Source organism: Amblyomma mixtum, chromosome 5 (assembly GCF_055824585.1).
Source record: "Amblyomma mixtum isolate Tamu chromosome 5, ASM5582458v1, whole genome shotgun sequence".
In the NCBI taxonomy this organism is placed as follows: Eukaryota; Metazoa; Arthropoda; class Arachnida; order Ixodida; family Ixodidae; genus Amblyomma; species Amblyomma mixtum.
This window is the reverse complement of record NC_143016.1, coordinates 41,490,304-41,514,504: the sequence shown is the minus strand read 5'-3', so window position 1 is coordinate 41,514,504 and position 24,201 is coordinate 41,490,304. Positions and strand designations below refer to the sequence as shown.

General features: G+C 46.4%; 2 protein-coding genes across 4 annotated transcripts in view; one reads left to right on the top strand and one right to left on the bottom strand.

Moving 5' to 3' along the window:
* Positions 1-619, bottom strand: part of jbug (filamin-type immunoglobulin domains fbug) — a 183,161-nt gene extending 182,542 nt beyond the window's left edge. The window contains exon 1 of the mRNA XM_089544168.1: positions 49-619. Coding sequence (XP_089400294.1) covers positions 49-160 — 112 coding nt within the window. The 5' untranslated portion in view covers positions 161-619. The remainder of the gene's footprint in view (positions 1-48) is intronic.
* Positions 1-24,201, top strand: part of Wdr24 (WD repeat domain 24) — a 74,644-nt gene that overhangs the window by 23,343 nt on the left and 27,100 nt on the right. For 2 of the 3 annotated variants that reach the window (XR_016282983.1, XR_016282984.1), the window contains exons 1-11: positions 6,771-6,997; positions 7,099-7,227; positions 7,314-7,430; positions 7,579-7,656; positions 7,739-7,883; positions 8,448-8,664; positions 11,928-12,129; positions 15,827-16,149; positions 18,161-18,395; positions 19,349-19,653; positions 21,332-21,634. Coding sequence is in view for 1 of the 3 variants with exons in the window: in XM_089544171.1 (XP_089400297.1) it covers positions 7,122-7,227; positions 7,314-7,430; positions 7,579-7,656; positions 7,739-7,883; positions 8,448-8,664; positions 11,928-12,129; positions 15,827-16,149; positions 18,161-18,395; positions 19,349-19,653; positions 21,332-21,634 (2,031 nt within the window). In the remaining 2 variants the exon portion in view is untranslated. Of the gene's footprint in view, positions 1-6,770; positions 6,998-7,098; positions 7,228-7,313; positions 7,431-7,578; positions 7,657-7,738; positions 7,884-8,447; positions 8,665-11,927; positions 12,130-15,826; positions 16,150-18,160; positions 18,396-19,348; positions 19,654-21,331; positions 21,635-24,201 lie in introns of those variants that run through there. The other variant, XM_089544171.1, reaches the window with a different exon arrangement.

Below are 24,201 nucleotides of genomic sequence, written 5' to 3'. Positions count from 1 at the left end.
TGCGCTCTGCGCACACAAGGCGGACGCAAAAGTCGAAGCAGCACAAACCTTTTATATGCATGGCGCGAGCAGCGTGACCCTCCGGCGAGCGAGCCTTCATACCGATCTGGCTGAAGCCTCCGCCACCATCGGTAGCCAGCGCGCCGTTGGCGTACTCCATCGCAGCAGGCCTGCCCGCCCGCCTGCTTGAAAGACACGAAGCACGCACTGTCTCCGTCTAATCCATGTTGAGCGCGAAGGACACGTTGACCACCACCGAGGTCCGTGTGTACCCTGTGACGCCGCAGTGGTCCTTCACCACAGCTGCCACAGCCGCAAAAGCGCTGTCACACGCGCGCGCACCAGCGAGCAGCAGCCACCACCACGTAGACAACACACCAGCACCGCTGCGGACACGCCGAACGACTCTCCGGAGCACCGTGAGCCGCCGACACATTCAGCGACGTTCGGGGAAGCTCTTTCGGGCCGAGGCGGAAAAAAATACGAGCCAGCAAAGAAGCGCCGCCTTTTTCTTCGTTTAATTTTCCAGCGCGCCCTCGCGCTGGCGTGCTAGCCGGACTGACAACATTCCGATCCGCGCGCGCTCGCTGGCTCCGTCGCGCCGCGCCGCGAAGCACGTTGTGCCTTTCGTTACTTCTGGAGAGAATCGTTACCTAGGCCGTACCTAGGCTTTCCAAAACATCCCCCACTTGTGCATTTTGGGGCGTTTGTCTTCCAGCGCTTTAAGGAATAAATAATTAATTATATCTAACCAACGAAATTGTAAAGTGTCGCCTTTATTGTGGTATTTTCAAGAAGATGTCTTTAAGTATCTAGATCATAGAGTCAGTAAAGTAGTCATGTCCCTAGGATTGCTCCTGTCAACAAAAGTGAGCCTTACAGGCGTCCGCAAATGGCTGCTAATTTAAAGATAGGCAAATATTATAATTTTTTCTCAGTCTTTACTTGGGTGTTTCGAGCAGATACACTGTCATTCAACTTATTCTTGTAAACTTGTAAAGTGAACGAAACACAACGTGGGTAGCAGACGCCATACACTGCGTACAATGAAATAGATGACGCACTTTACCATGCTTTTCCTTCCTCCATGACCATGCTTTACCCGGCACATCCTCGCATCAGGCGGTGGTTGCTGCCGCCTTGCGAGTCATAGAGTTAATACTCCCCTCGCGAAATGCCAAAGCTTCTTACTAAAAGCGCTAGAAGGCGCTAATATCTTGTTGCTTATAGAGTTCCTGTATATGCTGCCGCAGGGAGCATATACAGTAACTCTTGTTACTAAAAGTTTTTTTTTCTTTTCGATGGATTTCGCGAAGTTTTTGTAAATGGAATTTTATTTATGAAAGAACGGCTTTTCGTGAAGGAACGACATGTGAGTTTCTGTTCGTAGTTCTCAGTGGAGATCAGTGTAGTTCTCCGTAGAGTGCAGAAAAAAAAAATGGGGAAATTTTTGCTTCTGTGTTTTCTACTTTCGAACGGTGCGTTAGAAATTTTGTCGAACGTTTTTTGTTCTGACAACACTGCGATTTATCCAACGTTTTAAGCGTTTTTAGTATAATTTTTAGTTTTTAGATAAGGTCATTTTGAAAACACCTGCGGAGCGACGTGGGTGCCCGGTGCTGGTGGTAAAAAGAAGGTGTTCGGGGGCTTCTCCTAGTGGGAACCCTTCCTTACATATGACCCCATTGGTAGAAGCATGGGTAGAAGCCATAGAGTTTTTTACTATGGCCTAGAGGAAAAGCTTTCGCTTTAAATGTCATCAATCAAGCCTGGGCATCCGCCAAGTCCCAAGGGATCCTGGCGCGCGTCTCCTAGCCTTGGAGGTTAACACCTCGAATTTGATGGAAGAAATAGTTTTCACTCTCCCTCTGGACCTCGTGCTCAACAGACAAACGCCGTATGTAGCCAGTTAGTTTTGAGGAACGGTAGCTGTCTCATTTCTCGGTGGACACTTCAACCGCACCGTGGGCGAAGGGGGAAGGTTTGGTTTATGGGGTTTAACGTCCCAAAGCGACTCTGGCTATGAGGGACGCCGTAGTGAAGGGCTCCGGGAATTTCGACCACCTGGGGTTCTTTAACGTGCACTGACATCGCACAGTACACGGGCCTCTAGAATTTCGCCTCCATCGAAATTCGACCTCGCCCCTCTAGGTAGTAGTAGAAACTTACGGTACTTACGGTATGACTATACTTTTGGGCGCCCTATGCTATGGCGATCAGTGGTTTCAACAGATGATGACTGTGACGTCAACGTGTGTTTACCAAAAAAAAAATCGCACGGGGTGAGATCAGGTGACCTCGGAGGCCAGGGCATATGTTTGCTGAACCACGACCCATCCACTTGTGCGGGAAATTTGCGTCCAAAAAACGCCAAACCTTTGAGGCGTAGAGTGCTGGGGCACCGTGGTGCTGAAAGACGCTGATCTCTTGCTGCATGTGACTCCGGTTCAGCTCTGGCAGAATCTCATTTTCCAGCAGCGACAGGTACGAGTCGTCAGTGACAGTATCACAAAAAAAAAATGGTCCAACGACCCGTTCTCGCCAGATCATGCACCAAACTGCCGCACCTGTAGTGCACAGGACGTGTCGTTGAAAACCTGGGATTTTCCCGGGACCATTGTCGCGTTTTTTGTCGGTTCACAGCGCCGTCGAGATGGAAAACAGCTTCACCAGTGAACAATATAAACTGCAAATGAGGGTCTGCAGAAATTCTTTGCTGTTCTGCATGACACAACTCCATTCGCTGTACCAATAAGTCCTGGGCGGTAAGTTCGTGGAGCAAGCGAGCCTTGTAAATTGATTCACTCACTCAACCAGCACTGCTGGAACAATCCCAGTCGATAATTTTCCCCTGCAGCCGGATTGCTATACAGCTTCTAAGTGCCTAAAAATGGGCTGCATTGCTTGCGATAGCACGGTGGCTCAGTGCGTGGTTATGGTGCTCGGCTGCTGACCCGAAAGATGCGGGTTCGATCCCGGCCGCGGCGGTTAATTACTTTGGAGGAGAAATTCAAGAGGCCCTTGTACTGCGCGATGTTAGTGCACGTTAAAGAACTGCAGGTGGTCGAAATTTCCGGAGCCCTTCACTACAGCGTCTCTCATAGCCTGAGTCGCTTTGGGACGTTAATCCCCACAAACCTAAACCTTATATAATTGTCATTCTCCGCGTTTCACACACCTGCCAGATTGCCCTCTTCTCGATCGGTGAGCATGTTGGTCGCCTAGCTGCCACAGTAAATAAAGCAGGCGAATTCAGACAACCAAACAGGCAGACAAACAAACACACAACAGCTACATGGGGGGATGGCCAATATATAAGTGCTCTCACGCAAAAAAACAAACAAACAATTCTATATTTTCCAGCTATGCAGCCATTTTTGTGCCCTGTGCAAACTGACCCCATAGGGGGTAGTTCAATTAGCGATTGATCACGAAAGGCTGCTCTGGAAAAGCAACCTGGCTCTCACAAGCCCCGTCGATGCGGCACCTGCCATCGGTCTCCCAGGGATCTATGAATGGAAAGTAGCGAATGACCAATTCCGCATTCATGAGCATTGATCCATCATAGCCATCCGAACAACTATCCTGTTACTTCGCTGACCAATCACAACCAGCGTTCCTAGACAGTTTCAGTTTCGCAGCTCCGCTCGGAAGGTGGCTAAAGTGGCGGTCACGGGAACTAGTGGCGCTGCAGTCGAGCTTTTCTACATCGTCTGCTGTCGCGGGAGTTTCGCTCGCTGCAGCTACGACTGGCTAGACAGATTTTCAAGCTGGTTTTTCGTGTGATAGTGCTGTTAGTGTTGTTAAAACGTGTTTGTGGTGAAATATGTGCACTTGGTGACTTCAAGCGAGAGGTACACATGCCATCCTGCTTTGCGCCCGGCTGCACAAGTGGCAACAGAAACGATGCCACCGGTCATCATTTTTTCCAACCGCCTCGCGATGCAAGCGAATTTAAAAGGTGGGAGCAGATGTTGCATGGCAAGGACAGACGGCTCTCTCAACACGTCTAAGATATGTGAGCGTCATTTTGAGCATGACGATATTATCAAGGAGTACAAGCACGTTGTGAATAGGCAAGAGGTCCGAATTCCCCGCGGGAACTGGGCGCTAGTGCGCGGTGCCGTCCCTCGACTCTTTCCCGGCCTGCCAGACCGATTCTCAAAGCCAAAAATTGTGAAATTCAGACGGAAGTCACCAAAAACCCGTGCTGTCATGCAGACTGATAAGTGTGAAGATTCTTGCAGCGACAGTACGTCCTCTTCAGGCGATCCTTGCGTAGAGGCAGTCAGCCCGAATGAGCTGATGCCTCTTTCCCGCTCAGCGGAAACCAGTACTACGTCGACTGCACTGACGATTGGTGACCTGGTGACTGCGACTCTACCATATACTGAGTGGCAACATGATTCTATAGAGGACGAAATAACTGGGAAGGTGTGTGCAGTTCTCTACTGCAGAAAGCTATAGCGGCAAGCCGTCTAGTCATTCCCAAGGCGTGGAAGATGGTAGCTGCTTCGTGAACGGCTACAACAAGCTGCACAAGCAGCTTTTAAAAACTGTAGCTTCTGTCACTGACCTTGAGAACATTCTGCTGGAAACAGATGGCTTAAATATCTGTGCAGGAGTAAATACAAACCTTCATGAACAGCCGACGAAGTCGGAAGCTGTTCATCACAAACACTGTTATGTTTTTTTCGAAACAGCTAATCTGTGCGCGTTGCTTGCGTTTTCGAAGACAGTTTCGAGCGAGGAAGAAAACGTCAGCACCTAAGAAGGGCCAGAAGCTGCAGAACTTGAAGAGGAAAGCTTTTCGAGCAACTGCCGCGCGGGAGAAAAAACAGAGCGATGTTGTGGCACTGAAAGCAGCGCTCTCAAAGCTTACAGATCAAGGAATTGAAACAACACTGGTTGATCTCCCACCTTTGCAGCGCCTGCGTTCATGACATCCTTAAAGCAGCTGAAATCGATCATACAGTTCAGCTAGAGTTCAGCATAAGCTCTTTTTCGAGTGAAAGTGATGACTTGGGCGAGCATGGATACGAAAGAGCTGGACCAGAAGAAATGGTTGTTTATTATTTAGCGGGATATGTGCATAAGAAGATAGCTAAGGCAGTGCATTGTAAGGATTGCCAGGTCACGCCGACGACTGCTCCTGGACACGCCAGCCCAAGTGATGTTGTTCAGAGGCACTTGACTGACCTGAGGTCGTTCAAGCCAGCTGGATGCCTTCGCGAGCCGTCGCTAAGGCTGTACGCAGTCATAAATTAAATATGAGAGAGAGAGCATTGTTCACAAAGCCCTTGAGAAACGCATTGTATTTGGCGACCTGTCCTGGGTGGTACTAGACAAGCATGAAGAGTCCTCTGTGCCTGCAGTCGGTTGTCATGCTCACTGCCAGGAAGTCTTAGTGTTCCCGGAGACTGTGATAGGGCCCGATTGATTAGATTGGGCGATACTGATAAAGCGAGCCTGTTACTTAAGCCGCCATGTTTTATTCTTCTCATAGTGACCAACAGAGTGCTAACATTCGGTTAGATGCCGATTACAAACACTACAGAAGTCACTCCTAAAGTGATCAAGTTTTACGTCATCATGAGGATGCACTTTTTTCCAGGAAAATGAACTCTGAAATGCTGGTAACTGCTCAAGTGCAGTCAGCGAGAAAGAGAGCAAAACTGCTTTAAGCACCCTTAATGGAACGCTTTTTACAAAGCAAGACGTTTTTTTTTTCTCTTTCCATGGAAGCGTTTGACATTTAAAATAATTTTCTCCTCAAGAGATCGATAAATTGTTTTTAAAAATGGCGCAGTTTAACGAACGATGTGCCGTAAAAGAGCTGTACAATGAAACATTTAAACAAGTTTGTCTTACCTTATTCAGATCACGTTCAATTATTCGAACCTAATGAACACAAGAAACGGTAGATTATTTCGTTGCACAGGTTGGTGTGAAGTGCTATAACCGCCAGAGAGAACATAATATATACAATGACACACACGAGAAGGTTGGGACTATAGACACCTAAAAGGCGAAGCGCGCCGATCGTGCGTGCCTCCTTCAGATATTGTTCGCCCCAACCCCATAGGTTGTACCCTTCTGCCCTCCAAGCGGAACAGCTTTTCGACACGTACCAACAGCAGTTATGCCATATTCTTGTTTGGTCACGCCGGAAAAAAATAATTAACCTGCAGGTATGGGCGCGGCGCCAACCGTCTCTACGAGGGTGTAGCAGACGACGCGCGAGATGCGTAGAAAAGCGCGACTGCAGCGCCGTTAGTTCAAGCGACGTCCACTGTAGGCACGCCATCAAGCGGCGAGTATAGGGAGCTGCGAAACTGAAACTGTCTAAGAACGTTGATCACAACGGTCACTTTAGAGCTTATAATTTTTTCTTGCGATTAGCTTGTCGTTTAGGTAACAATAAAAATTTTGACAAAGCGATGTTTGTTTTTTTTTTGTCATAGAGGAATTTTGTGCGGTGGTCCTGAAAATTGGCCCGACTTTAGGTGCGAACCTAGCAGACGACAAAACAGGGGACTCCCGCAGCACCTGCGGTTGAGCAGCCAGTTGCACCAATCCGTAAAATATTTAAATGCCCAAAAATGTAACAAACAAATTATACGCTTGAAAAATGGTTATAATAAATAATTATGTCTTTAAATTTGTATTTGAACTTGAAAAAATAAAAACGAAACTGGTGAAAGCGTTTGAATGGGCAAGCCGGCAAGCGTTGGGTTGGTTTCCGTGCGCATGCGTATGTTTTCGTTGGACGTAATGGAGGCGCGCAGTGTGCTGCTACTGTTCATTCACTGCTCAGCATTTCCACAAACTGCTGCGATGCGAAACTTAAATCAATCGAAAGGTGCGGGAGTTTAGGTAGGAACTAATTGGGAGTAACGGTGCATCGTTCGGATCAACAGGGAAGCTCGTGATACCATTGTCGCCGTTGTTACCGTACCCCGATAACGTTGTCACAGGCTACCTCACGGACTGTAGTGTGAGTAAACTGTCGTTGATTCCTGCTGTAAAGAGTTTGCCGTGCTCGACAGCGGCATTCTCCTTACTGTCTTCTCCTCTTTCGCGCTCCTACTCCACCAGAAACCTGATCCGCCGTTTCGACAATGACGATGGGTACGTCGAGAACGATGCACTGCACGCTGGAAGGGCCTGCGAACGCCTTGGCCATTAACCGAGACGCTACTCAGGTTGCTGTTGCCGGCCGGAACGGTATGGGGCTTGTAGGGCCGTTTCAGATCGGATGTGTTGTGGTCTAGACCCCAGCACGTCGTGACTTCTCATTTTAATGGTTTCAGTGTTCAAGGTCTTCAGCTTGGAAAATGAGGAGTTTCAGGAAAGAACAAACCTGCGCGTGGGGAAGAACCTCAACCTGAACTTCAGTTGCAGTGACGTAGTGTGGAACATGGTTGATGGTAAGTGACTGGCGCTGCTCTCTGTCGTTTTATTTATTTATTTGTAATCTGGAGACTTCGAGAATTTACTTCTGAGGCACTGTGATACTCTAAAACAGTATTCTGTGAAGTTTTTATCTGTAACACGTGCCTTTCGCCCCACTTCCAGACCACATCCTCGCCACAGCTGCCACAAACGGCGCGGTCGTAACTTGGAACTTGAACAAAAGTTCGCGATCTAAACAAGGTGAGTACAGCATGCATATGAAAGGATCTGTGTTCTGTCGCAACAAGGATCGACCAGTTTACTCGGGCTCAAATTTTAACAGACATGGTATTTCAAGACCACAAGAGAACTGTGAACAAGGTCTGTTTCCACCCATCTGAGGCACATATCCTTTTGAGTGGCTCCCAAGATGGAACGATGAAGTGCTTTGACATTCGAAAACGGGAAGCTGCAAGCACTTTTCACAGGTAATCGCTTTGTCAAACTACAAGGGGTGCTTGTCAGACTACTTTAAGGCATGCATTTCTTGAGGCATTTCTAAGCTTTGAGCAGAAGCTTTGAGTGGCAGCTTTGTAAATATGTTTAAATTCCATTGAGGACATACCATAATAAGCCAGCACATAACCACTGTTGCTCTCATGAACCATCAACACGATTAGGTATTAGATAGTGCCTACATTCTTAATTTAAATTTCCTGTGCTCACCTTGCCTCTCTCTGGCAGCACTTTGCATCAGCAGATTTTTATGAATGTATTATTTATACTAAAGGCTTTCTTTACCACTGGTGCATCTTGGCTGTCTGTTGTGAAGTGATTGCTGTGATGGACACTGCTTACCTGTAAATTTTAATAATTATATGCAGCTTATTGAAGGCATATCTGTAAGGCAGGAACGAGAAAAGATAGCAGCACACGTAATTCAGGGTGTGTAATAAGAAACGTTATCCAGGTTGCAATTGAAGTCAACTTGTAATGATCCAAACCAAAAGCACTCGGCTTTTGTCAACTTGCTCCCGTCAAACACTGCGCAGCTCATCGGAGAGTGTGAGGGACGTGCAGTTTTGCCCGCACCACCACTTTACGTTCGCGGCAGTCCAGGAGAATGGCAACGTCCAGCTGTGGGACCTGAGGCGCTCGGACAAGTGTGAGCGCCAGTTCACAGCGCACAGTGGGCCTGTGTTCACGTGTGACTGGCACCCAGAAGAGAAGCGCTTCCTTGCTACGGGTGGCAGGGACAAGGCGATCAAGGTGAGGGCAACGGCATGAGCCATTATGCAGTCGCAATGAGTGAGCCAGAGTGCTCAGCAGCGAAAGTTGCAGTACCGCAGTGGTAGCGAAAAACTGCATTTACTCACTGTCCAGGCACGCAGCCTGTACAATAAACCCATGCGGGACCAACAGAGTGCCCCTTATGTAAGCTATAAATTAAACATCATCAAGACAAGTATAAGTTACTGTAAAGCAGACAGGGAATACTATTTCCAAACTAGGCAGCAAAAACCAACCTTACTAACCAACTGGACATAGTTACTTGACCTGTAATTTTCGTCACTGTGGCCTGAGTGTGGACGTTGTCCCGGTTTTCTTTGCTGATGAATGTGTCTCTCTTTTCCAGTATTTCCTTAATGAAAGTGACTACAGGCAGCAACTTTATTGCGAACCTATAACATGTTGCAAACCTATAACATACTGTCTCTTTTCATAATATCATCAAAGTTTTCTTGCTCAAGAATATGAAGGCAGCTCTTGCGTGTGTTCATGACTATAATTGCATCCTAAAAGTGGTTCTTACCCTTAGCTGAAGGGGGTGTCTACTGAACTGAATTAATCATTCATTGTATTTAACTCTTTTGCTACCACACCATGGGCTGTTGGTCATACATGACTGACGCTTTGAACCTGCCACCAAAAATTCAAGACCGCGCTTCTGGACAAGCTACTCCATCTAGTTTGCTTCTGTAACACCATCTCTTTGGTTTCAGTTTTGTTCTTCAATTTCAAAACGCGAGGAGGCGACATGAAAAATGAAACCTTGACCGGACGTAGTCAACTGTCCGGTGATCATGACATCCATTTTACCACGTGCACCTCGAAGCCCATGGAAGCACTGCAAAAAAGCTTCCATGTTTGTTGTGCACATTCCGCAAGTGTTCACTGGCATGCTCATTGTGAGCTTGCTTCCAGACCACTGCAAATCTTGCCAAAAGTGTTGTCCAGGATTAGATAAGAATTTTTTTGAAGAGCAGTAAAGACAAAATAGAATGAGAAATAGTTGAGGCCTTTTTTTTTATCAAGAAAGCAAGAAACGTGCATTAGCAGGCCATCCATATTGATCAGTGACGCGGAGGATTGTTTTCCTTGAAGGGTTCCTTTAGACTTTAAACTTTTGAAATTTCGTGTGCATATTTCCTTGTCCTTGGCAGTGTTTTAGAGGCTTTTAACTCTTTTAGAAGAATATATGCTGATATTATTTTGACTCTGAGATGAGGTTTTAAGTTTTCATGTGCACTTTTTTTTAGTTCTTGTTAGTCATTTTCTCTTTTTCAACAGCACTGCATATTGGGCGAGGTGGTTGACATGCATCTTGCAAAATTTTAGTGCGAAAAACACGGGCAAAAAGAGTAGACGACATGAGTGCTCGTGTCGTCTACTCTTTCTGTCCGTGTCAGGCTATGAGGGACGCTGTAGTGGAGGGCTTCGGATAATTTCGACCACCTGGGGCTCTTTAACGTGCGCTGATATCGCACAGTAGGCGGGCCTCTAGCATTTCGCTTCCATTGAAATTTGACCGCCGCGGCCGGGATCGAACCCGCGTCTTTCGGGTCAGCATCCGAGCGCCATAACCACTGAGCCACCGCGGTGGCCTTCTGCTTTCTCTATGTGGCAAGGCAGTCATATTCCTTAATTTGAAAGGCCACTGGAAGTGCATTCTGTTATGTACCCAGCTGAAAATCACAAGAATGGTAGCTAAGAACGTGTGAAACGTTTTGTATATTTTATTATTATTTTTTTTGCAATCAACTTCTGGCTCAGTGTAGCGGCTTTTTTTTGTTGTGTGTGTTACCAGCATATGTAACCAATAAATTTTTGAAAAGTTTTGCACACACAACTCTAGCATTTTTTTCGTTCCGAAATATAATATATAACTATAAGCTACAATTTACAATGCCTAGTGCATTTAGCACTTCTTGAAGAAATAATTTTTATTTTGAAACACTTAGAATTGGTCATTTTTTTCGCAGTAACGAAACAGCTAATGCATGTTTACAGTGTGCAGTCACATAGATTGTCTGCCATAATAGAACACAGGTAGTCGCACAGAATTGCATAGAGGCTTTAGGTCATTTCAACAGAGACAGTGGAGGAAGAGGTGCTGTACATGTAAACCTCAGAGTTACTTACGGACATCGGGCTCCAAAAGTGAAGAGCATTTCACGCGTGACCTTTCAGGGGCTGCTCACTGCAACATTCATAATGGCCCATACAACTGGTCTTGGATCTCAAAACAAGCGGTGTAACTTTATAGGCCAGTGTGAACATTGCATGCTCAGAACATTTTAAGCACTTCCAAAAACAAGAGATAAGGCCTGCAACATATCGTGTGTCCTTCATATCATGCCATAGAGCTTTAGCACGGTCAGTACTGTCTTGCTGCTTGAAATTTTTACGTACTGCCGTTTGCATTCGGAGAGTGCTTGCTTATGAACAGCAGTGCTCAACGTGAAGAAAGCAGCTCATTAGGAGTGATGGTGTAGTGAGGTTGGTGTTTGCTTCTGTAAAATGTATTATGAAGAGCTATTACTAGTTGTTGTGTGTTGTGCAGACACTTTTGGAAAGAAAACTTTTATGGCTTGGATTTTGCATGCAATCTGAATTTTAGTATCTGCTGCTTGCTGTTTTTGTGCTGCCCACTACTCTACATATAAAGTCACCCATCCCTAGCAGCATTCTTTGAGTGAGGTGTCATTCTTTAGCTTTGTTACCTTCTCTGCTGTGATATTACCCTGCTTTGCATCACTTGTGTTCTCTGTTGCATTGTTTCTTGTCACACTTGTGCTGCCAGTATTGTTGGAACACTTTATTTGTAAGATTGACTGGTTGTTTTATATATATGCATGTACCTTGTAAAGCTGTTAATGTGTTGCTTTTGTCGTGTTTTTATATGTTATTGTTTGGCTACTTTTTTGAAGCAGCACTAGACTTCAATTACTGCTGGGTGCCACATCTTGCCCAGAAAATGGTTGCACCTGACAGTTTTAGTTTTGCGAGTAGTGTGTGTATCTTGTCCTAACTCATTGTAAGCATTCTTTCTTAATCTTACCTGGCCTCCTGCACTTTTGCATATTGTTGCAGCTCATCCTTCATCATCCTTCATTGCTATATACGAACATGTACTATTGCAGTGTTGGCTAAGGTATGTGTGCTCAGCCCTGTGCTGAAAGACTGGACTGGGCTGTTCAATGCAACGCGGATTTTCACTGTGTGCACTTGCGGATTTTTGTCTCTTCCAGATCTGGGATGTGAGCTACAAGCCTGTGCTGCACCAGTGCATTCAGACCATTGCTTCGGTGGCACACATCAAGTGGCGCCCCCAGAAGAAGTACCACATTGCCAACAGCTCCCTGGTTGTGGACTGCACCATCAACGTATGGGACACACGACGACCCTATGTGCCCTTTGCTGCATTCACCGAGCACAAGGATGTGGCTACAGGTATGCCGTCCCTTGTTTTGAGGCATCTGTAGCGGTGGGAGCACTAGTAGTTCTCGAGTCACTCATCTGTATATGCTACGGGACAGCACAAACTGCACTCAGTTGGCAGTATTCTTTCACAGCTGTATTGAGTACCGGCGCAATGCTGATTTCTCTGCAGCCAGCTGCACTTGAATGAATAAATGAACGGAAAATTATTGATTGGAATTGCAGTTCTAAGCTGGGCTCGATTTTTGTTAATGTAACTTACAAAAGTCAGCTTTTAAAAAAAATTCTATGCCCTTTTACTTTCAGGGATACTAACATGTATGTATAGATGCTCACACTTCCATTGGTGCATCTATGAAGGCATTTGGAGGAGGGCTCAGTTAATAATTTCAGTTGCTGTGGATATAAAACTGCATTTTCACACATCATGCCAAATGCAGTGGACATTGGGCACTGCAAAGATACAGTGGACATAGCGTATGCTGGTATAAAGTGCGTTGAGCGTCCTGGCTTGCATATTGGAAGCAGTATACTCATGCTCTTCACATGTGGATGAGTTGCAGTTCTCTATCTAGCAACTGTCAAGTTTTGGGGTCCCAGTTGCAATGATGAGCCTTACCATCTATTGCAGTGAAAGGTAACTGACAGAAAGGCCTGGAGGTTTCGGTCCTGTCTTATGGCGGAATATTTTTAATATGGAGTTATATACACATCAAACTAATTCCTTGATTTTCTTCTAATTTTGTATCTGTATGCAAGTTTGATTGTCGTACTGCTTAGTGGTATCAAATTTATTAGTGCGAAAGCACTATTCCGATGCGTAAACCCCCGGGCAAGATCTTGGGATGTTTGCGGGTTTGTTTGTGGGTTTGCGATGTCTTTGGGTTTGCGCCAAGTGAAATAAATAAACACAAGTAAATCAAATAAATATCTGCGACTGGAAATCGAACCCCTGGCGACGCGAACAGGTCATCTTCGCTGGCCACCGCATCAGAGCACTAGGCTATTGCCACAGCCAGGCACACCTCGTGTTGAATTGGAGCACACTCTCGTGCTGTGCATTGCACATAGTCTTCTTTATCAACTAATACTACTCTCAAAGTAATATTTGCACTTCGAGCTGTGTGGCGGAAGTGACAGAGAGATGTGCACTGCATGCGTTGGTGTGGACAACATTGTGGCAGAAACGCAGCACTACAGCAATACGCGTTGGCATTGACAACGTTGCTGCAGAAATGCGGCACTGGAGCATAGGCTGCCTGCTTACACTGGGTAAATTGGCAGCGCGTAACTGGCTCCGTGAGTCAGTGGACACCTCAATTGTGCTTTCTGGTACGTGGCGGTGGTGGCCACCTGCAAAAAACTACGCTTCCGCACAGTATTCCATGCTTAGCAATGCCAAACCACCAGCCATTTTTTTTTCTGGCCCAGTCTGCTGATGATTGTGCTGTTGCCGTTGAATTCTACCTGAGCTTTGCAGCGTGCAGGGGAGGCGCGAGCCTTGAAGTGGTAAAAAAAATGTGAAAATTTAGATTTTTCAAAAATGGCATATTTGGGTTTGATATATACTTTGAAGTACCTTCTTACAAAGTTTTCAGATTTAGTTTGGCCTTCAACTACCAAAAAACTTATATACAGTAGCCGACCGATATTTCGGACTCCAATAATTCGGACTAGCGTGATGTTTCGGACTTCGCTGAGGAATCGTCGCGCACTTCATAAGAACATGTACATTTTCACGACCGATATTTCGGACTTTGCGGAGCCTGAAAGTTCGAATTTTCGGACTAAAATAGATGCCAACAATACTTTGGTGATTGTTTTTCAACCGAAAGTTTGCTATTTGGGCCTAATATAGACGCAAGCGGGCATCACTGTCACTACCAACCCATTTGCCGCCACCGTGAAAGGCGCCATTTTGGATTTAAACTGAATTGGCTCGGCGGGCACAATCGGAGTGGTTTAGTTAGGCTTGGCTCTTTGTTCTCTATCGTTGCCATTCGAGATAATGAGGTTTTCCATTGCCATCAAGATGGTCTACAAAGGGCACGCGATCGCATTGAAAACAGTACAGCGGGACGGCTGCAGCGTCCGCCGCGATTTGGACGACGCACCCCGCTGTGCGGGGCAGCAAACGCAGTAGATGGTGGGAGGGGGGACTGCATTCGGAGGCGCTCGCTTCCGCTCGCGTCTTCCCTTGGGTTACCCCTCGGTCTTCGTGAACGTCATTGCCCCATGCAAACTGACTGTTCTTGCTTCGCGCAGCGAGTGCATTAATTCGCCGCATGACCGCAGCCGCGTCGCACTATCTGGTATCATGATGTGACATGGTGTGGGCATGAGGAAAGCACGGTTACGACTCAGATAAAGTCTAATATTATCGCTTGCAGGCGGAACATGGGGAGTGGCAATTTTCGTGATTTTGAAAGCTAGTTTTTTTCACAAAAGTTTATTTTTTTAAGTTCACGGATTTTTCGGACTGTTTGATTATTCGGACCATTTTTCGGGTCCCGCCGAGTCCGAGAAATCGGTCGGCGACTGTATTTGTAGTCTCCGAAGTGCTGAAATGGCACTTTCTGAGCAAAATGCGGCAGAACTCGGTGCCCGTCCTTCCCACAATTGCGTCGCTGGTGGCCATCATCTTGGTCTTGTTTGAAAGCTGGGGCTCTTTCCTACATCCTGGTATTACTCACTATTATGAAATCCTCTTGGAACGTCCACATTCCACTGTTTACAGAGGCCTCTAAAACGACCTCCGAATGGTTGGTGTGCGAACTTCAAACGTGATTTTCTCAACATTATGTTTTATGTTGAAATTTCAGTTAATGTTATAGTACTCTTGAATTCAGGAAGAACTAGACTATGGAGCTATGCTATTTTTTATCAGTCAGCCACGATTGATCGATCACTTTTATTTCGGAGCTTGACGATGTGAGAAAAGTGGCCGGAGTAAAAGCTGCTTCACTGCAGCTTGGCTGGGCTCCAGTCTCCCACCAGGAGTGGATATGCCATGCACATGCATCATTCATCGCGCCAATCATACCTTAATGAATCAAATGAAAAGATAGTGGGAATACAACACAGGAATACATCATCAGGTAAGAACACTATGCAATGAACATACAGAAATTAAGTATAACAGTGTTGCTACAGTGAATGGCTATGTAGTCGTGAAGTGCATTGGTTATGCAAAAAGTAAAAAAGATTGAACATAAGAAAAAAATGATGTAAAGGTAACAATCACTATCACGACGAGCATGAAATAGGGAAATGCACAAGAGTCTGATAAGCCAACAAACAAACCGGGCTTCAGTCATATCAAATTTCGTGAATAATGCCTCCTAGTTATATATCATATTGTCATATTTCATAATTATGGTGCTTCGACATAACTGAAGATTTTATATGATGATGTACCTCAATAACAATATAAATAGCAGAACTCTGCACGGCAGGTCTTTAGCTACAGCTCCATTTCAGTTGGAATAAAAAAATATTGTAATTAGGCATCAGTTATTTCCCCATAATATGGGACTTGCAAAGATATACTGACGCTAGTTTTAGTTTTGAAAACAGGAGGAAAAAAAATGTACTCACCTAATTTTATTACGGTATCGCTAATAATAAAAAATTTCATTTTAGTAGCAGCATCTCCCCTTGGAAGTGCTGTGTAGTGAGCCTGTCTACTTGTGCCTATTTCTTTATGCAGGGTTTGCATGGCGCAACAGCCCTGGTGTTCTGCTGTCAACGAGCAAGGACAGCACGTTGTTCCAGCACGTCATGGCAGATGCTGTCAGGCCGGCAACACACGCGGACTCGCTCTCAGTCGCCCACGTGCTGAACCCATTGGGGGACCTCGCTTTGGCATCTAGTGACCGCTTTTCTGGGGAGCAGGCAAACAGGTCCCGTCCCGGGCCCATACATCCAGCGTCTGCAAGATTCCCAGCCGTCTTCAAGAAAGCACCAAACCTGGGTGACAAGTTTAGCCATGCTCAAAGCACACTATGCATCTTCGTCAACAAGGAGGCTGAGGTATGTTTCTTCCTTCACTCCATGCTGGCAAGGTGTGCAGTAAAATGGCCGGGTTGGGCTTTTCAGAAATACTTCTCGGAGACTTGCAGCTTAAGGTTGGAGGTTAACCTACATGCTGGCTGTGTATGTGTAAACTGATGTCTCAGCCATTGTGTTGCGTTACCTGGCATGTATGAAGAAGCTCATACATAAGCCACCGGCAAGCTGTAAAGATGCCCTTTGGTATGTTGTGCTTAGTAGTGGAAGAGGCGAGGGGCCAGCGCCTTGATTGAAAAACATTTGTCAAGAATGCAATAGCTTTTTAGTGTATAGTCGCCAACAGTCCGAAAAATCCATGAACTTAAAAAAAACTTTTCTGTGAAAAACCGGCTTTCAAAATCATGAAAATCGCTGCTCCTCTTGTTCCGCCTACAAGCGATAATATTAGACTGTATCTGAGTCATAGTCATGCTATCATCATGTTCGAACCCTCTCACGACACGATACCAGAAGTGTGACGCGGCCGCAAGTCATGCCACGAATGAATGCACTCACCACACAAAGCAAGAGCAGTCTTTGCATGGGGCAATGACACTCGCAAAGACCAAGAGGTAGCCCATGGGTAACCCACAGGAAGAATGCGAGCGCCATTGAATGCACTCCTCCCACCCCCCCTCTGTCGCGTTTGCTGCCCCGCACCGCGGGGGTCGTCATTCAAGCTGCAGCGGATGCTGCAGCTGTCCTGCTGTCCCACTGTCCCGTTGTACCGGGGTCAGTGCGATAGCATGCTCTTTGTAGGCCCTCTTGATGGCAACGGAGAGCATCCTATTATCTCGAAAAGCAACGATGGAGAACAATTAGCCAAGTCTACCCAAGTTAGTCCGTCTGATTTGCTTCGTCAGCGCCCGCCGATTCTGTTTAAATTCAAGATGGCGCCTTTCACAGTGGCGGAGAGCAGGTAGATTGTGACAGCGATTTCCCGCTCGTGTCTGCATGGACTGTTCATCAGTGTACATGGGTGAAACAAAAGACTTCATGAGACACCTGACAGTACACCAGAACGACGTACGTTAGGAAAAAGTAACAATGAACGCAATCGCCGGGCATGCAAAGAAAACTGGCCGCAAGATTAACTGGGACCGAGCAAAGATAGTGACAGGTGAAAAGAATGCGTCAGCCCAGCAAAACCTTGAGTCACTTATCATCCAGACTAGGCCTAACATCCTAAACAAGAACGATGGCACTCTGCATCCTGTCTATATCAAATCACTAAAAACAGTACTAAGTGCTACAAAAACCAGGGGCGTTCAGCCGGTTGTCTCATTTTGGACAAGGGAGCCTTAGCACTCTTGAAATTTATTTTTTATCGTGGTCAGCGACCAGTGAACTTCATCAAAGATTTGCTAAAATCTGTGCGACAATTTATGCATGGTGCATGGTTCATTCCTTACTTGCTGACTGGTGGGGTTGCCTTGCTTCTGTCGCTGTCTCTACCAGCATCTGTTTCAGAGTAAGTTTTGAAGCATTTCAGTGAGAATGGAGCCTATAATGGAGCCTTTTTTACATCATGGACTATAAGCATCTCACCTTTTAAAAGAATAGTAAAGCATCTTTGGTTGTGCTGGGAGGAAGGCTGGCGTTATTTTTTTTTAGATAACACAGCATACTCACATTTGACAGCAGGCAGCGTGTGTTGTTTGCTGTGGCATGCTATGCTACACCATTGTTGGAGGAACTTTCTTCCAACATTGCCTATTGCACTGCTTTAATTAAGCTCAAATATTGCCAGATGGGGCACCCTTGATTTATAGGTAGGTGCTTAGATCCATTTACATTCGATACTCAACTTTTTTTTTTTTCTGCATCAAGACTGTCAAATAGACGACTGAAGGGGGTGTTGCTTGAATCGTGGGATGCTAAATTTCCATTAATGCATCTGCCCTGTTTGTCCTTCTTGTTAGTGCATTTTGCAATGGTTTGTGGGCAGGTTTTGACCTGTATTGCAGTGTGTCTGTCCCTTGCTTGGCTGCAGTCACTGTCCCTGACGTGGCTGCGTGAGAGTGCGCTTCGGTACCAGCTGTCGGGACGTCCCACTGGGGAGCTGTGCGACCGCAACGCTGCAGTGGCTGCTGACCTGGGCCGCCATCAGGTCGCTCAGACTTGGCGGGTGCTCAAAGCCCTGTACTCGCAACAGGCTGGCTGCCCGGCCGACTTCCTCGGCCTCGGTGGACTCCTCGACTCTTCAGCCAGGGGCGATGCTGAGCGCAGTAAGTGGATGCTACCGAGTTTCCTGCTGTCCAGTTGCAGCAGTGATCCCACGTGTGACCTGTTCTCAAGTTTTGTTAGCGATGGTGTTGGGAGAACAGAGTACAAGTGAATTTATCGCAGCTCTTCACACAAAGAGACGGTTAGGGAACAGCGCAGGGACGAGACACAAGGAACATTCAGACACACACGGGCGAACATTCAAAGACACACACAGGCGCCCGTGTGTGTCTTTGAATGTTCCTTGTGTCTCGTCCCTGCACTGTTCCCTAACCATGCAAAAGAACCAACTAGCCCGCCAATTCGTTCTACACAAAGAGATGGCAGCATTGCAATGCAGCCATCACTGTGCACGCCCACATGGGTTTGGCAGCTGCTGTGATAGAAAGGTGAAAATTGAGCAGTCTTTAACACGGTGGTAATAAGCATGAGTTTTCTTTTGGGGTCCCCTCTCTACTGGTTGCTGATCTGTGAAATGCAATTTTTACCACGAATTTGTTCACTGAAAAAGGCGAAAAGACTGCTGCTGCTCCAACTTGTTGCCCCAGTTTTACGTGATAAAACTGGTGTTGCTGAAGCTGACCAAAAGAAAAAAAAATATTTGAGAAAAAACATCTATGGGCAGCAGATTTTTTTTTCTTCAGTAAATGTAGCCTGTAAAACGAATGTCTCTCTTGCAACTCAGAAAAGCAACTTTAATACTTGTACCAGTAGATGCATAAATCAAAGTTGCATGTCACTTTCAAAATTGTTTTGTACCAAATGGACTGTCAAGCAGTTCTGTCAATGGTAGTTGGTTGGGCTAGTTAGTGAGGCATGGTAAGGGGTGCACAGTGTGGGAGGATCAGGACTTGACAGCGGGGAAGCGTGGCAAGTGCAGCAGTTGTCTTGTGTCCCTGTTTGTTGTTTCTCCTGCACCCCGCACAGAAAATGCCCTGTGTGCTGTGGTGTGCAGGTTCGCAAGAAGGGAGTAACTTCCACACTAGCCGGCACAACAGTGGCAACACGCGCAATCGCAACCACAGCGGAGGCAAGAAGCCATCCGTGGGTGGCCGCCACCTGAGCGGAGGGGCTTTGGACAGGGGCTCCCAGGCAGCCCTGGATACCAACACAGGCGAGGACTCGGCCTCCAGTGGCATCGAGGATGACCAGACACTGGCCTACATTGCCAGTGGCATGGCCAGCACGCCGGGCGATTTTCTTTTTGGAGACGACAGTGAAGCTGCTGTTGCTGCGCAGGGCTTCTCCTACAGCCTCCAGGTCAGCACACTTCCTTGGGCTGGGGCTTTGACTTGTGTGCCTGTGTCCCCCAATGGCAGAAGGAGGGGGGTAACAGTCCACCAGGCCTTTTGTTTTCTTTTTTCTTCTCTCTCTCTCTGTCCGACATCCCAGCTTAAAACTGCCATCTATCTAGTGAATGAACCGGCCGACTTAGCCAGCCCACCCTGCTTCTTTGCGTGTACTGTAAAATTTGTTAAACTGTAGTTGGCCGGAGCTTTGGAAAAGTGTGTACCATATTTACACAATTGTAAGTCTACCTTTTTTTTTTTTATTTGAAAAAGCGAAGTACGGGAAGTCTACTTACGTTCAAAACTATATCACGGCACCATAAATACCTATAACTGAGGCAAATGAGATATCAGGAATGCTACAGCGTGGTTGCAGTTTTATATTTTCTCGACACCCAGTAGCGTTTGGCCGTTCTGCTTGCTTTTTCGGAAGGATTTTTTTCTTTTTTTTTTCTTTTTGCTTTTAATTGTGCACTCCGCTTATGGAAGTTTCGATAGTTGACGAATGGAAGGGCCACTGTTCCAATCATGGCGGCACTGCTACTTGGAATATCGGTGCTTCTGGGGAGTATAGGTAGCGGATGGAAGAGTCGACGTTGCTCTCACATAATTTCTTGTTGGCTTGACTTCTGGCCACATTTTACCAGTTTTTAATGTAGTGCTTCGCCAATCGTCATTTGTTCTCCGGGGCTGATAAGCGTTCGGTACTCCTTCATGACAACATTCAAGATGGCCTTCACTGTTTACGTCGAAGGAATGAACAACTGCGCGCCAGGCCACAAGCTCATTTTGGAACGGCTGATGCAGGTGTGGCCGCTGCAGCGAGGCAAAATTTTGAGCTGTTCTACAAGACATTGTGGTGCGATTGTTTGTGAAATGAGGGATTTCGTGGTACGATGGTGTGCTGTGGTTGTTTGTGGAGTGGGCATTTCGCTGGATGACGACGTTAGAATGATGGGTGCTGTGGGACTATAGCAGCAGTGATGACAGCAGCACTAGTGAGGACAGTGTCGCAGGTGTGGATGAGTAGTCCAGTGAGTAATACATTTCATCTTGGATTGTGTCCATGTGCACGTTCTTCTTTTTTTTTTTTTCCCCCTGACATGCGTATTGCGGGGTTGACTCACAATCGTGTAAATATGGTACTAAACGGTAGTACGGCTTAACTAATAGATCGTCCACACACCGTATTTACTCCCGTAACTTGCGCAATTATTTTTTTAAGCTAAGGCTTCAAAAAGGGGTGTGCAAAGTTTGCGAACATGTCCTAAAAAGAAACGCTCTACAAAAGTCGTAATGTGCAATATGTACCTTAAATAAAGTTGACTTTAAATATAAGTTGATGCATTATCCCTACTCTTAAAACGGAACCGCTGTTTAAACGGGTGTGTTTTAATGTGGTTTTACCTTACCAGACAGCTCTGACTTAGCACATCAAACCTATCCTGGATTTTGATTCTTTGAATAAAAGTCAGTGTGTTTCTCACTCATTGGTCATACCACTAGATGTGTCAAGATTATTTTGCATGTGACACTAGTGTTCAGTCTCGTCTTTTGTCCTTGCTGTGCTCTGCAGCAGTTCAGTTGGGACTCGTACAGTGTGCCCCCACTAAGCCAGACTGCCCTGTTTTCGTCGATGTGGCTGGCAGGTGCCTGGTGCTGGCAGTGGAGAGGGCCTGCAACAGCAGCAGCAGGAGTGGGCTCTGCCCACAGAAGCATTTGAGCCCCGCCACCCAATCCGAGACTCGCCACCGGTGCCTGACCTCGGTCACCCCCAGAGTTCGCCCACCAGTGGCGACGAGGACGATGGGCCCGAGACAGTGCTGTACAGTGGGGCTGGTGTGGACATCGAAGACCAGGGCAAAGTGCTGACTGTAATTCGGCCACTGTGCGTGCCTGCCTGGAATTCCCGGGAAGTAGTTCTCAGCATGCTCGCAGAATATGTCGATCAGGTTGGTGAGCCTTTGCCTTTTATGTGTATACAGTCGAATCCACATATATCAAACTCGCAAAAAGCGCCTGAGAGTTTGATGTAACGTGTAGTTTGGTATAAAAGTAGCAGTAAATTTAACTATATACAAACGCATTGAGATGGAAAACAAAAATATATTTCTATGATAGCCACTTACTGCATGCTGATTACCGAGTTAAATAGTTGTGATTTTATCATGTTCATTGCCTTCATCTTCATTGCCTCGGAGAAAAAAAAAAAAGTTGACAGACGATCACAATAGTCAGTAATGGAAAATTTGAGCGCAGCTCATCACTCGCCACCTGCCACTGCTGGCAGGCGGCAGCGGCTAGTACCTGCACCTGTTAGGTGGCATTTGCTACCAACTACGCTGACGACTTTGATACGGCAGAAAATTTTTGATGTCATCAGTGGACTCTGAACAGCTGCCACTGCAGCCTCCTCTCGACGCACAACATCGGGGAACCATGCTGAGTGCGTGGAGCACATTGGCACAGGTTCCCTGAAGTTCTCTTCACAGTTGGCATCAGTGGTGTCCTGGTTATCTGTGATGTCTGCAATGATGTTTTCATACACAAGCTTTTCCGCGGTCTCATCATTGTCATCCGCGGAGACGAAGTCGCCTAGGCTGTCTTATCGCAAAATAGCACCAGGAAATTCGGACAACTAGTTCCACGAATCAAGATCAGGTACAGCTTCGTCGAACTCACCCAACAAAGAATTTACTCCGTCTTCTTCGCCAAAGCAGAGACCAGAATGTCTGAAGCAGTTATGTATAGTTTCGTTTTTGACATCATTCCATGATCCATTCAGCATAGACAGGGCACCTAAGAGGTCGATTTTAAGGTCTCTCCCATTCCTTGGGCTCTACAGGAGCCATTCATTCAGATGTTTCCTAAAACCAACCCTCACTGCGCGGATTATCCCCTGGTCCAAAGCGTTGAAAAATGGTCATGTCATGGAAAGATATGAGATGACTGAAACAAATCTTCACTGAGGGATGGATGGTGATGAAGCTTATGGAAAGTGTTAAACGAGCAAGTTTACGGCGATGCCGAACTGCATAAGTAATCCAGTTCGCATGTTTCTTTAATGCTGAGACGCTTGTGAAGGGTGAGTAGTTTGAAAATGTGAAACGAACAGCACGGCTCTGCAAGGATTCGATGATAATGATAATGTAGGCATGGTCAGGGTTCCAAATGGCCGTGACATATTCAATATTAGGGCACATTAAGGTGGTATAGGCAAATTTTTTTTTGACATGGATAGGGGCATGTTTGAGGTTAAGTTTGAGGAGATGAAGTGAACGGTTAGCAGACACTAGAGTGAGACCAATATGGTGACGCCACGTTAAGTCAAAGTGAAGGCGCACCCCAAGGTACTTATAGGTTGTCGTTATTTCTTCAGTATTATCATTAAGGACGTAAATGGTTGGAATATGTGCTGACCGGTAGTTAAAGACTTATGTTTTGTTTTAGAAACGTTTAAGGTCATTAACCAGGATGAGCACGATGAGCCGACTTCGTCCAGGTCAGATTGTAAGGATTGGTGGTCAGTGTCACTAGTTATGTTACAGTAAATTATGGAATCGTCAGCAAAGAGTCAAACTTTAGATGTCACACAATCAAGTGGATCATTAATATAGGTAAAGTAAGGGGCCGAGTATACTTCCTTGGGGTACACCACGTGTAACATGAGCAGAAGAGTTGAGGGAAAGCCAGCTTGATTGGTTTATTGGGGTTTAACGTCCCAAAGCGACTCAGGCTATGAGGGATGCCGTAGTGAAGGGCTCCGGAAATTTTGACCACCTGGTGTTCTTTAACGAGCACTGACATCGAACAGTACACGGGCCTCTAGAATTTCGCCTCCATCGAAATTCAGCCACCGCAGTCGGGATCGAACCCGCGTCTTTCGGGTCAGCAGCCGAGCACCATAACCACTGAGCCACCGCGGCGGGCCGCCAGCTTCTTGAGTCGCTTGGTGTTACCCGAAGTTCGATCTATAGGACGTGATGGCTAATTTTTGTACGATATAGCCATAAATTTTTCTACACATTTGTGTTGCAGCTTTATGGTGCTCAGAAATTATTCAATATAAAGGATAATTCGATCTGACTGAGTTCGATATAATCGGGTTTGACTGTATGTGAAATTGCCCACGGCAGCATGATGCACCATATGTGTGAACTGCATGACAATGTGGGCACATCTGGCATGTCGTGCTAAAAACGCACATTCTGGTTTACTGGGTAAGCACCCACCGCCTACGTCATGGAAAATCCGCGTCGTCATTGGTCTGTGCCTGCTATGCAGCACCATAGCATCCGCAACCCTGTGCGGGAAAGCTAACCTTCAGAGATGTGCCGAGGGAAAGCCATCTTCTTGAGCCAACAGGAGTTGTCCGGTTCGGTCAGACCTGCGGGGTAGCTAAACCCCACCCCTCCCTCCCTGTCTGTCTGTCTGTCTGATTCTGTCTGATTCACTTAGCACAGCTAGTTTAGCTAGATATAAGTTCTGCTGTGTTTATCAGCACTTAGCAAACTGCGAA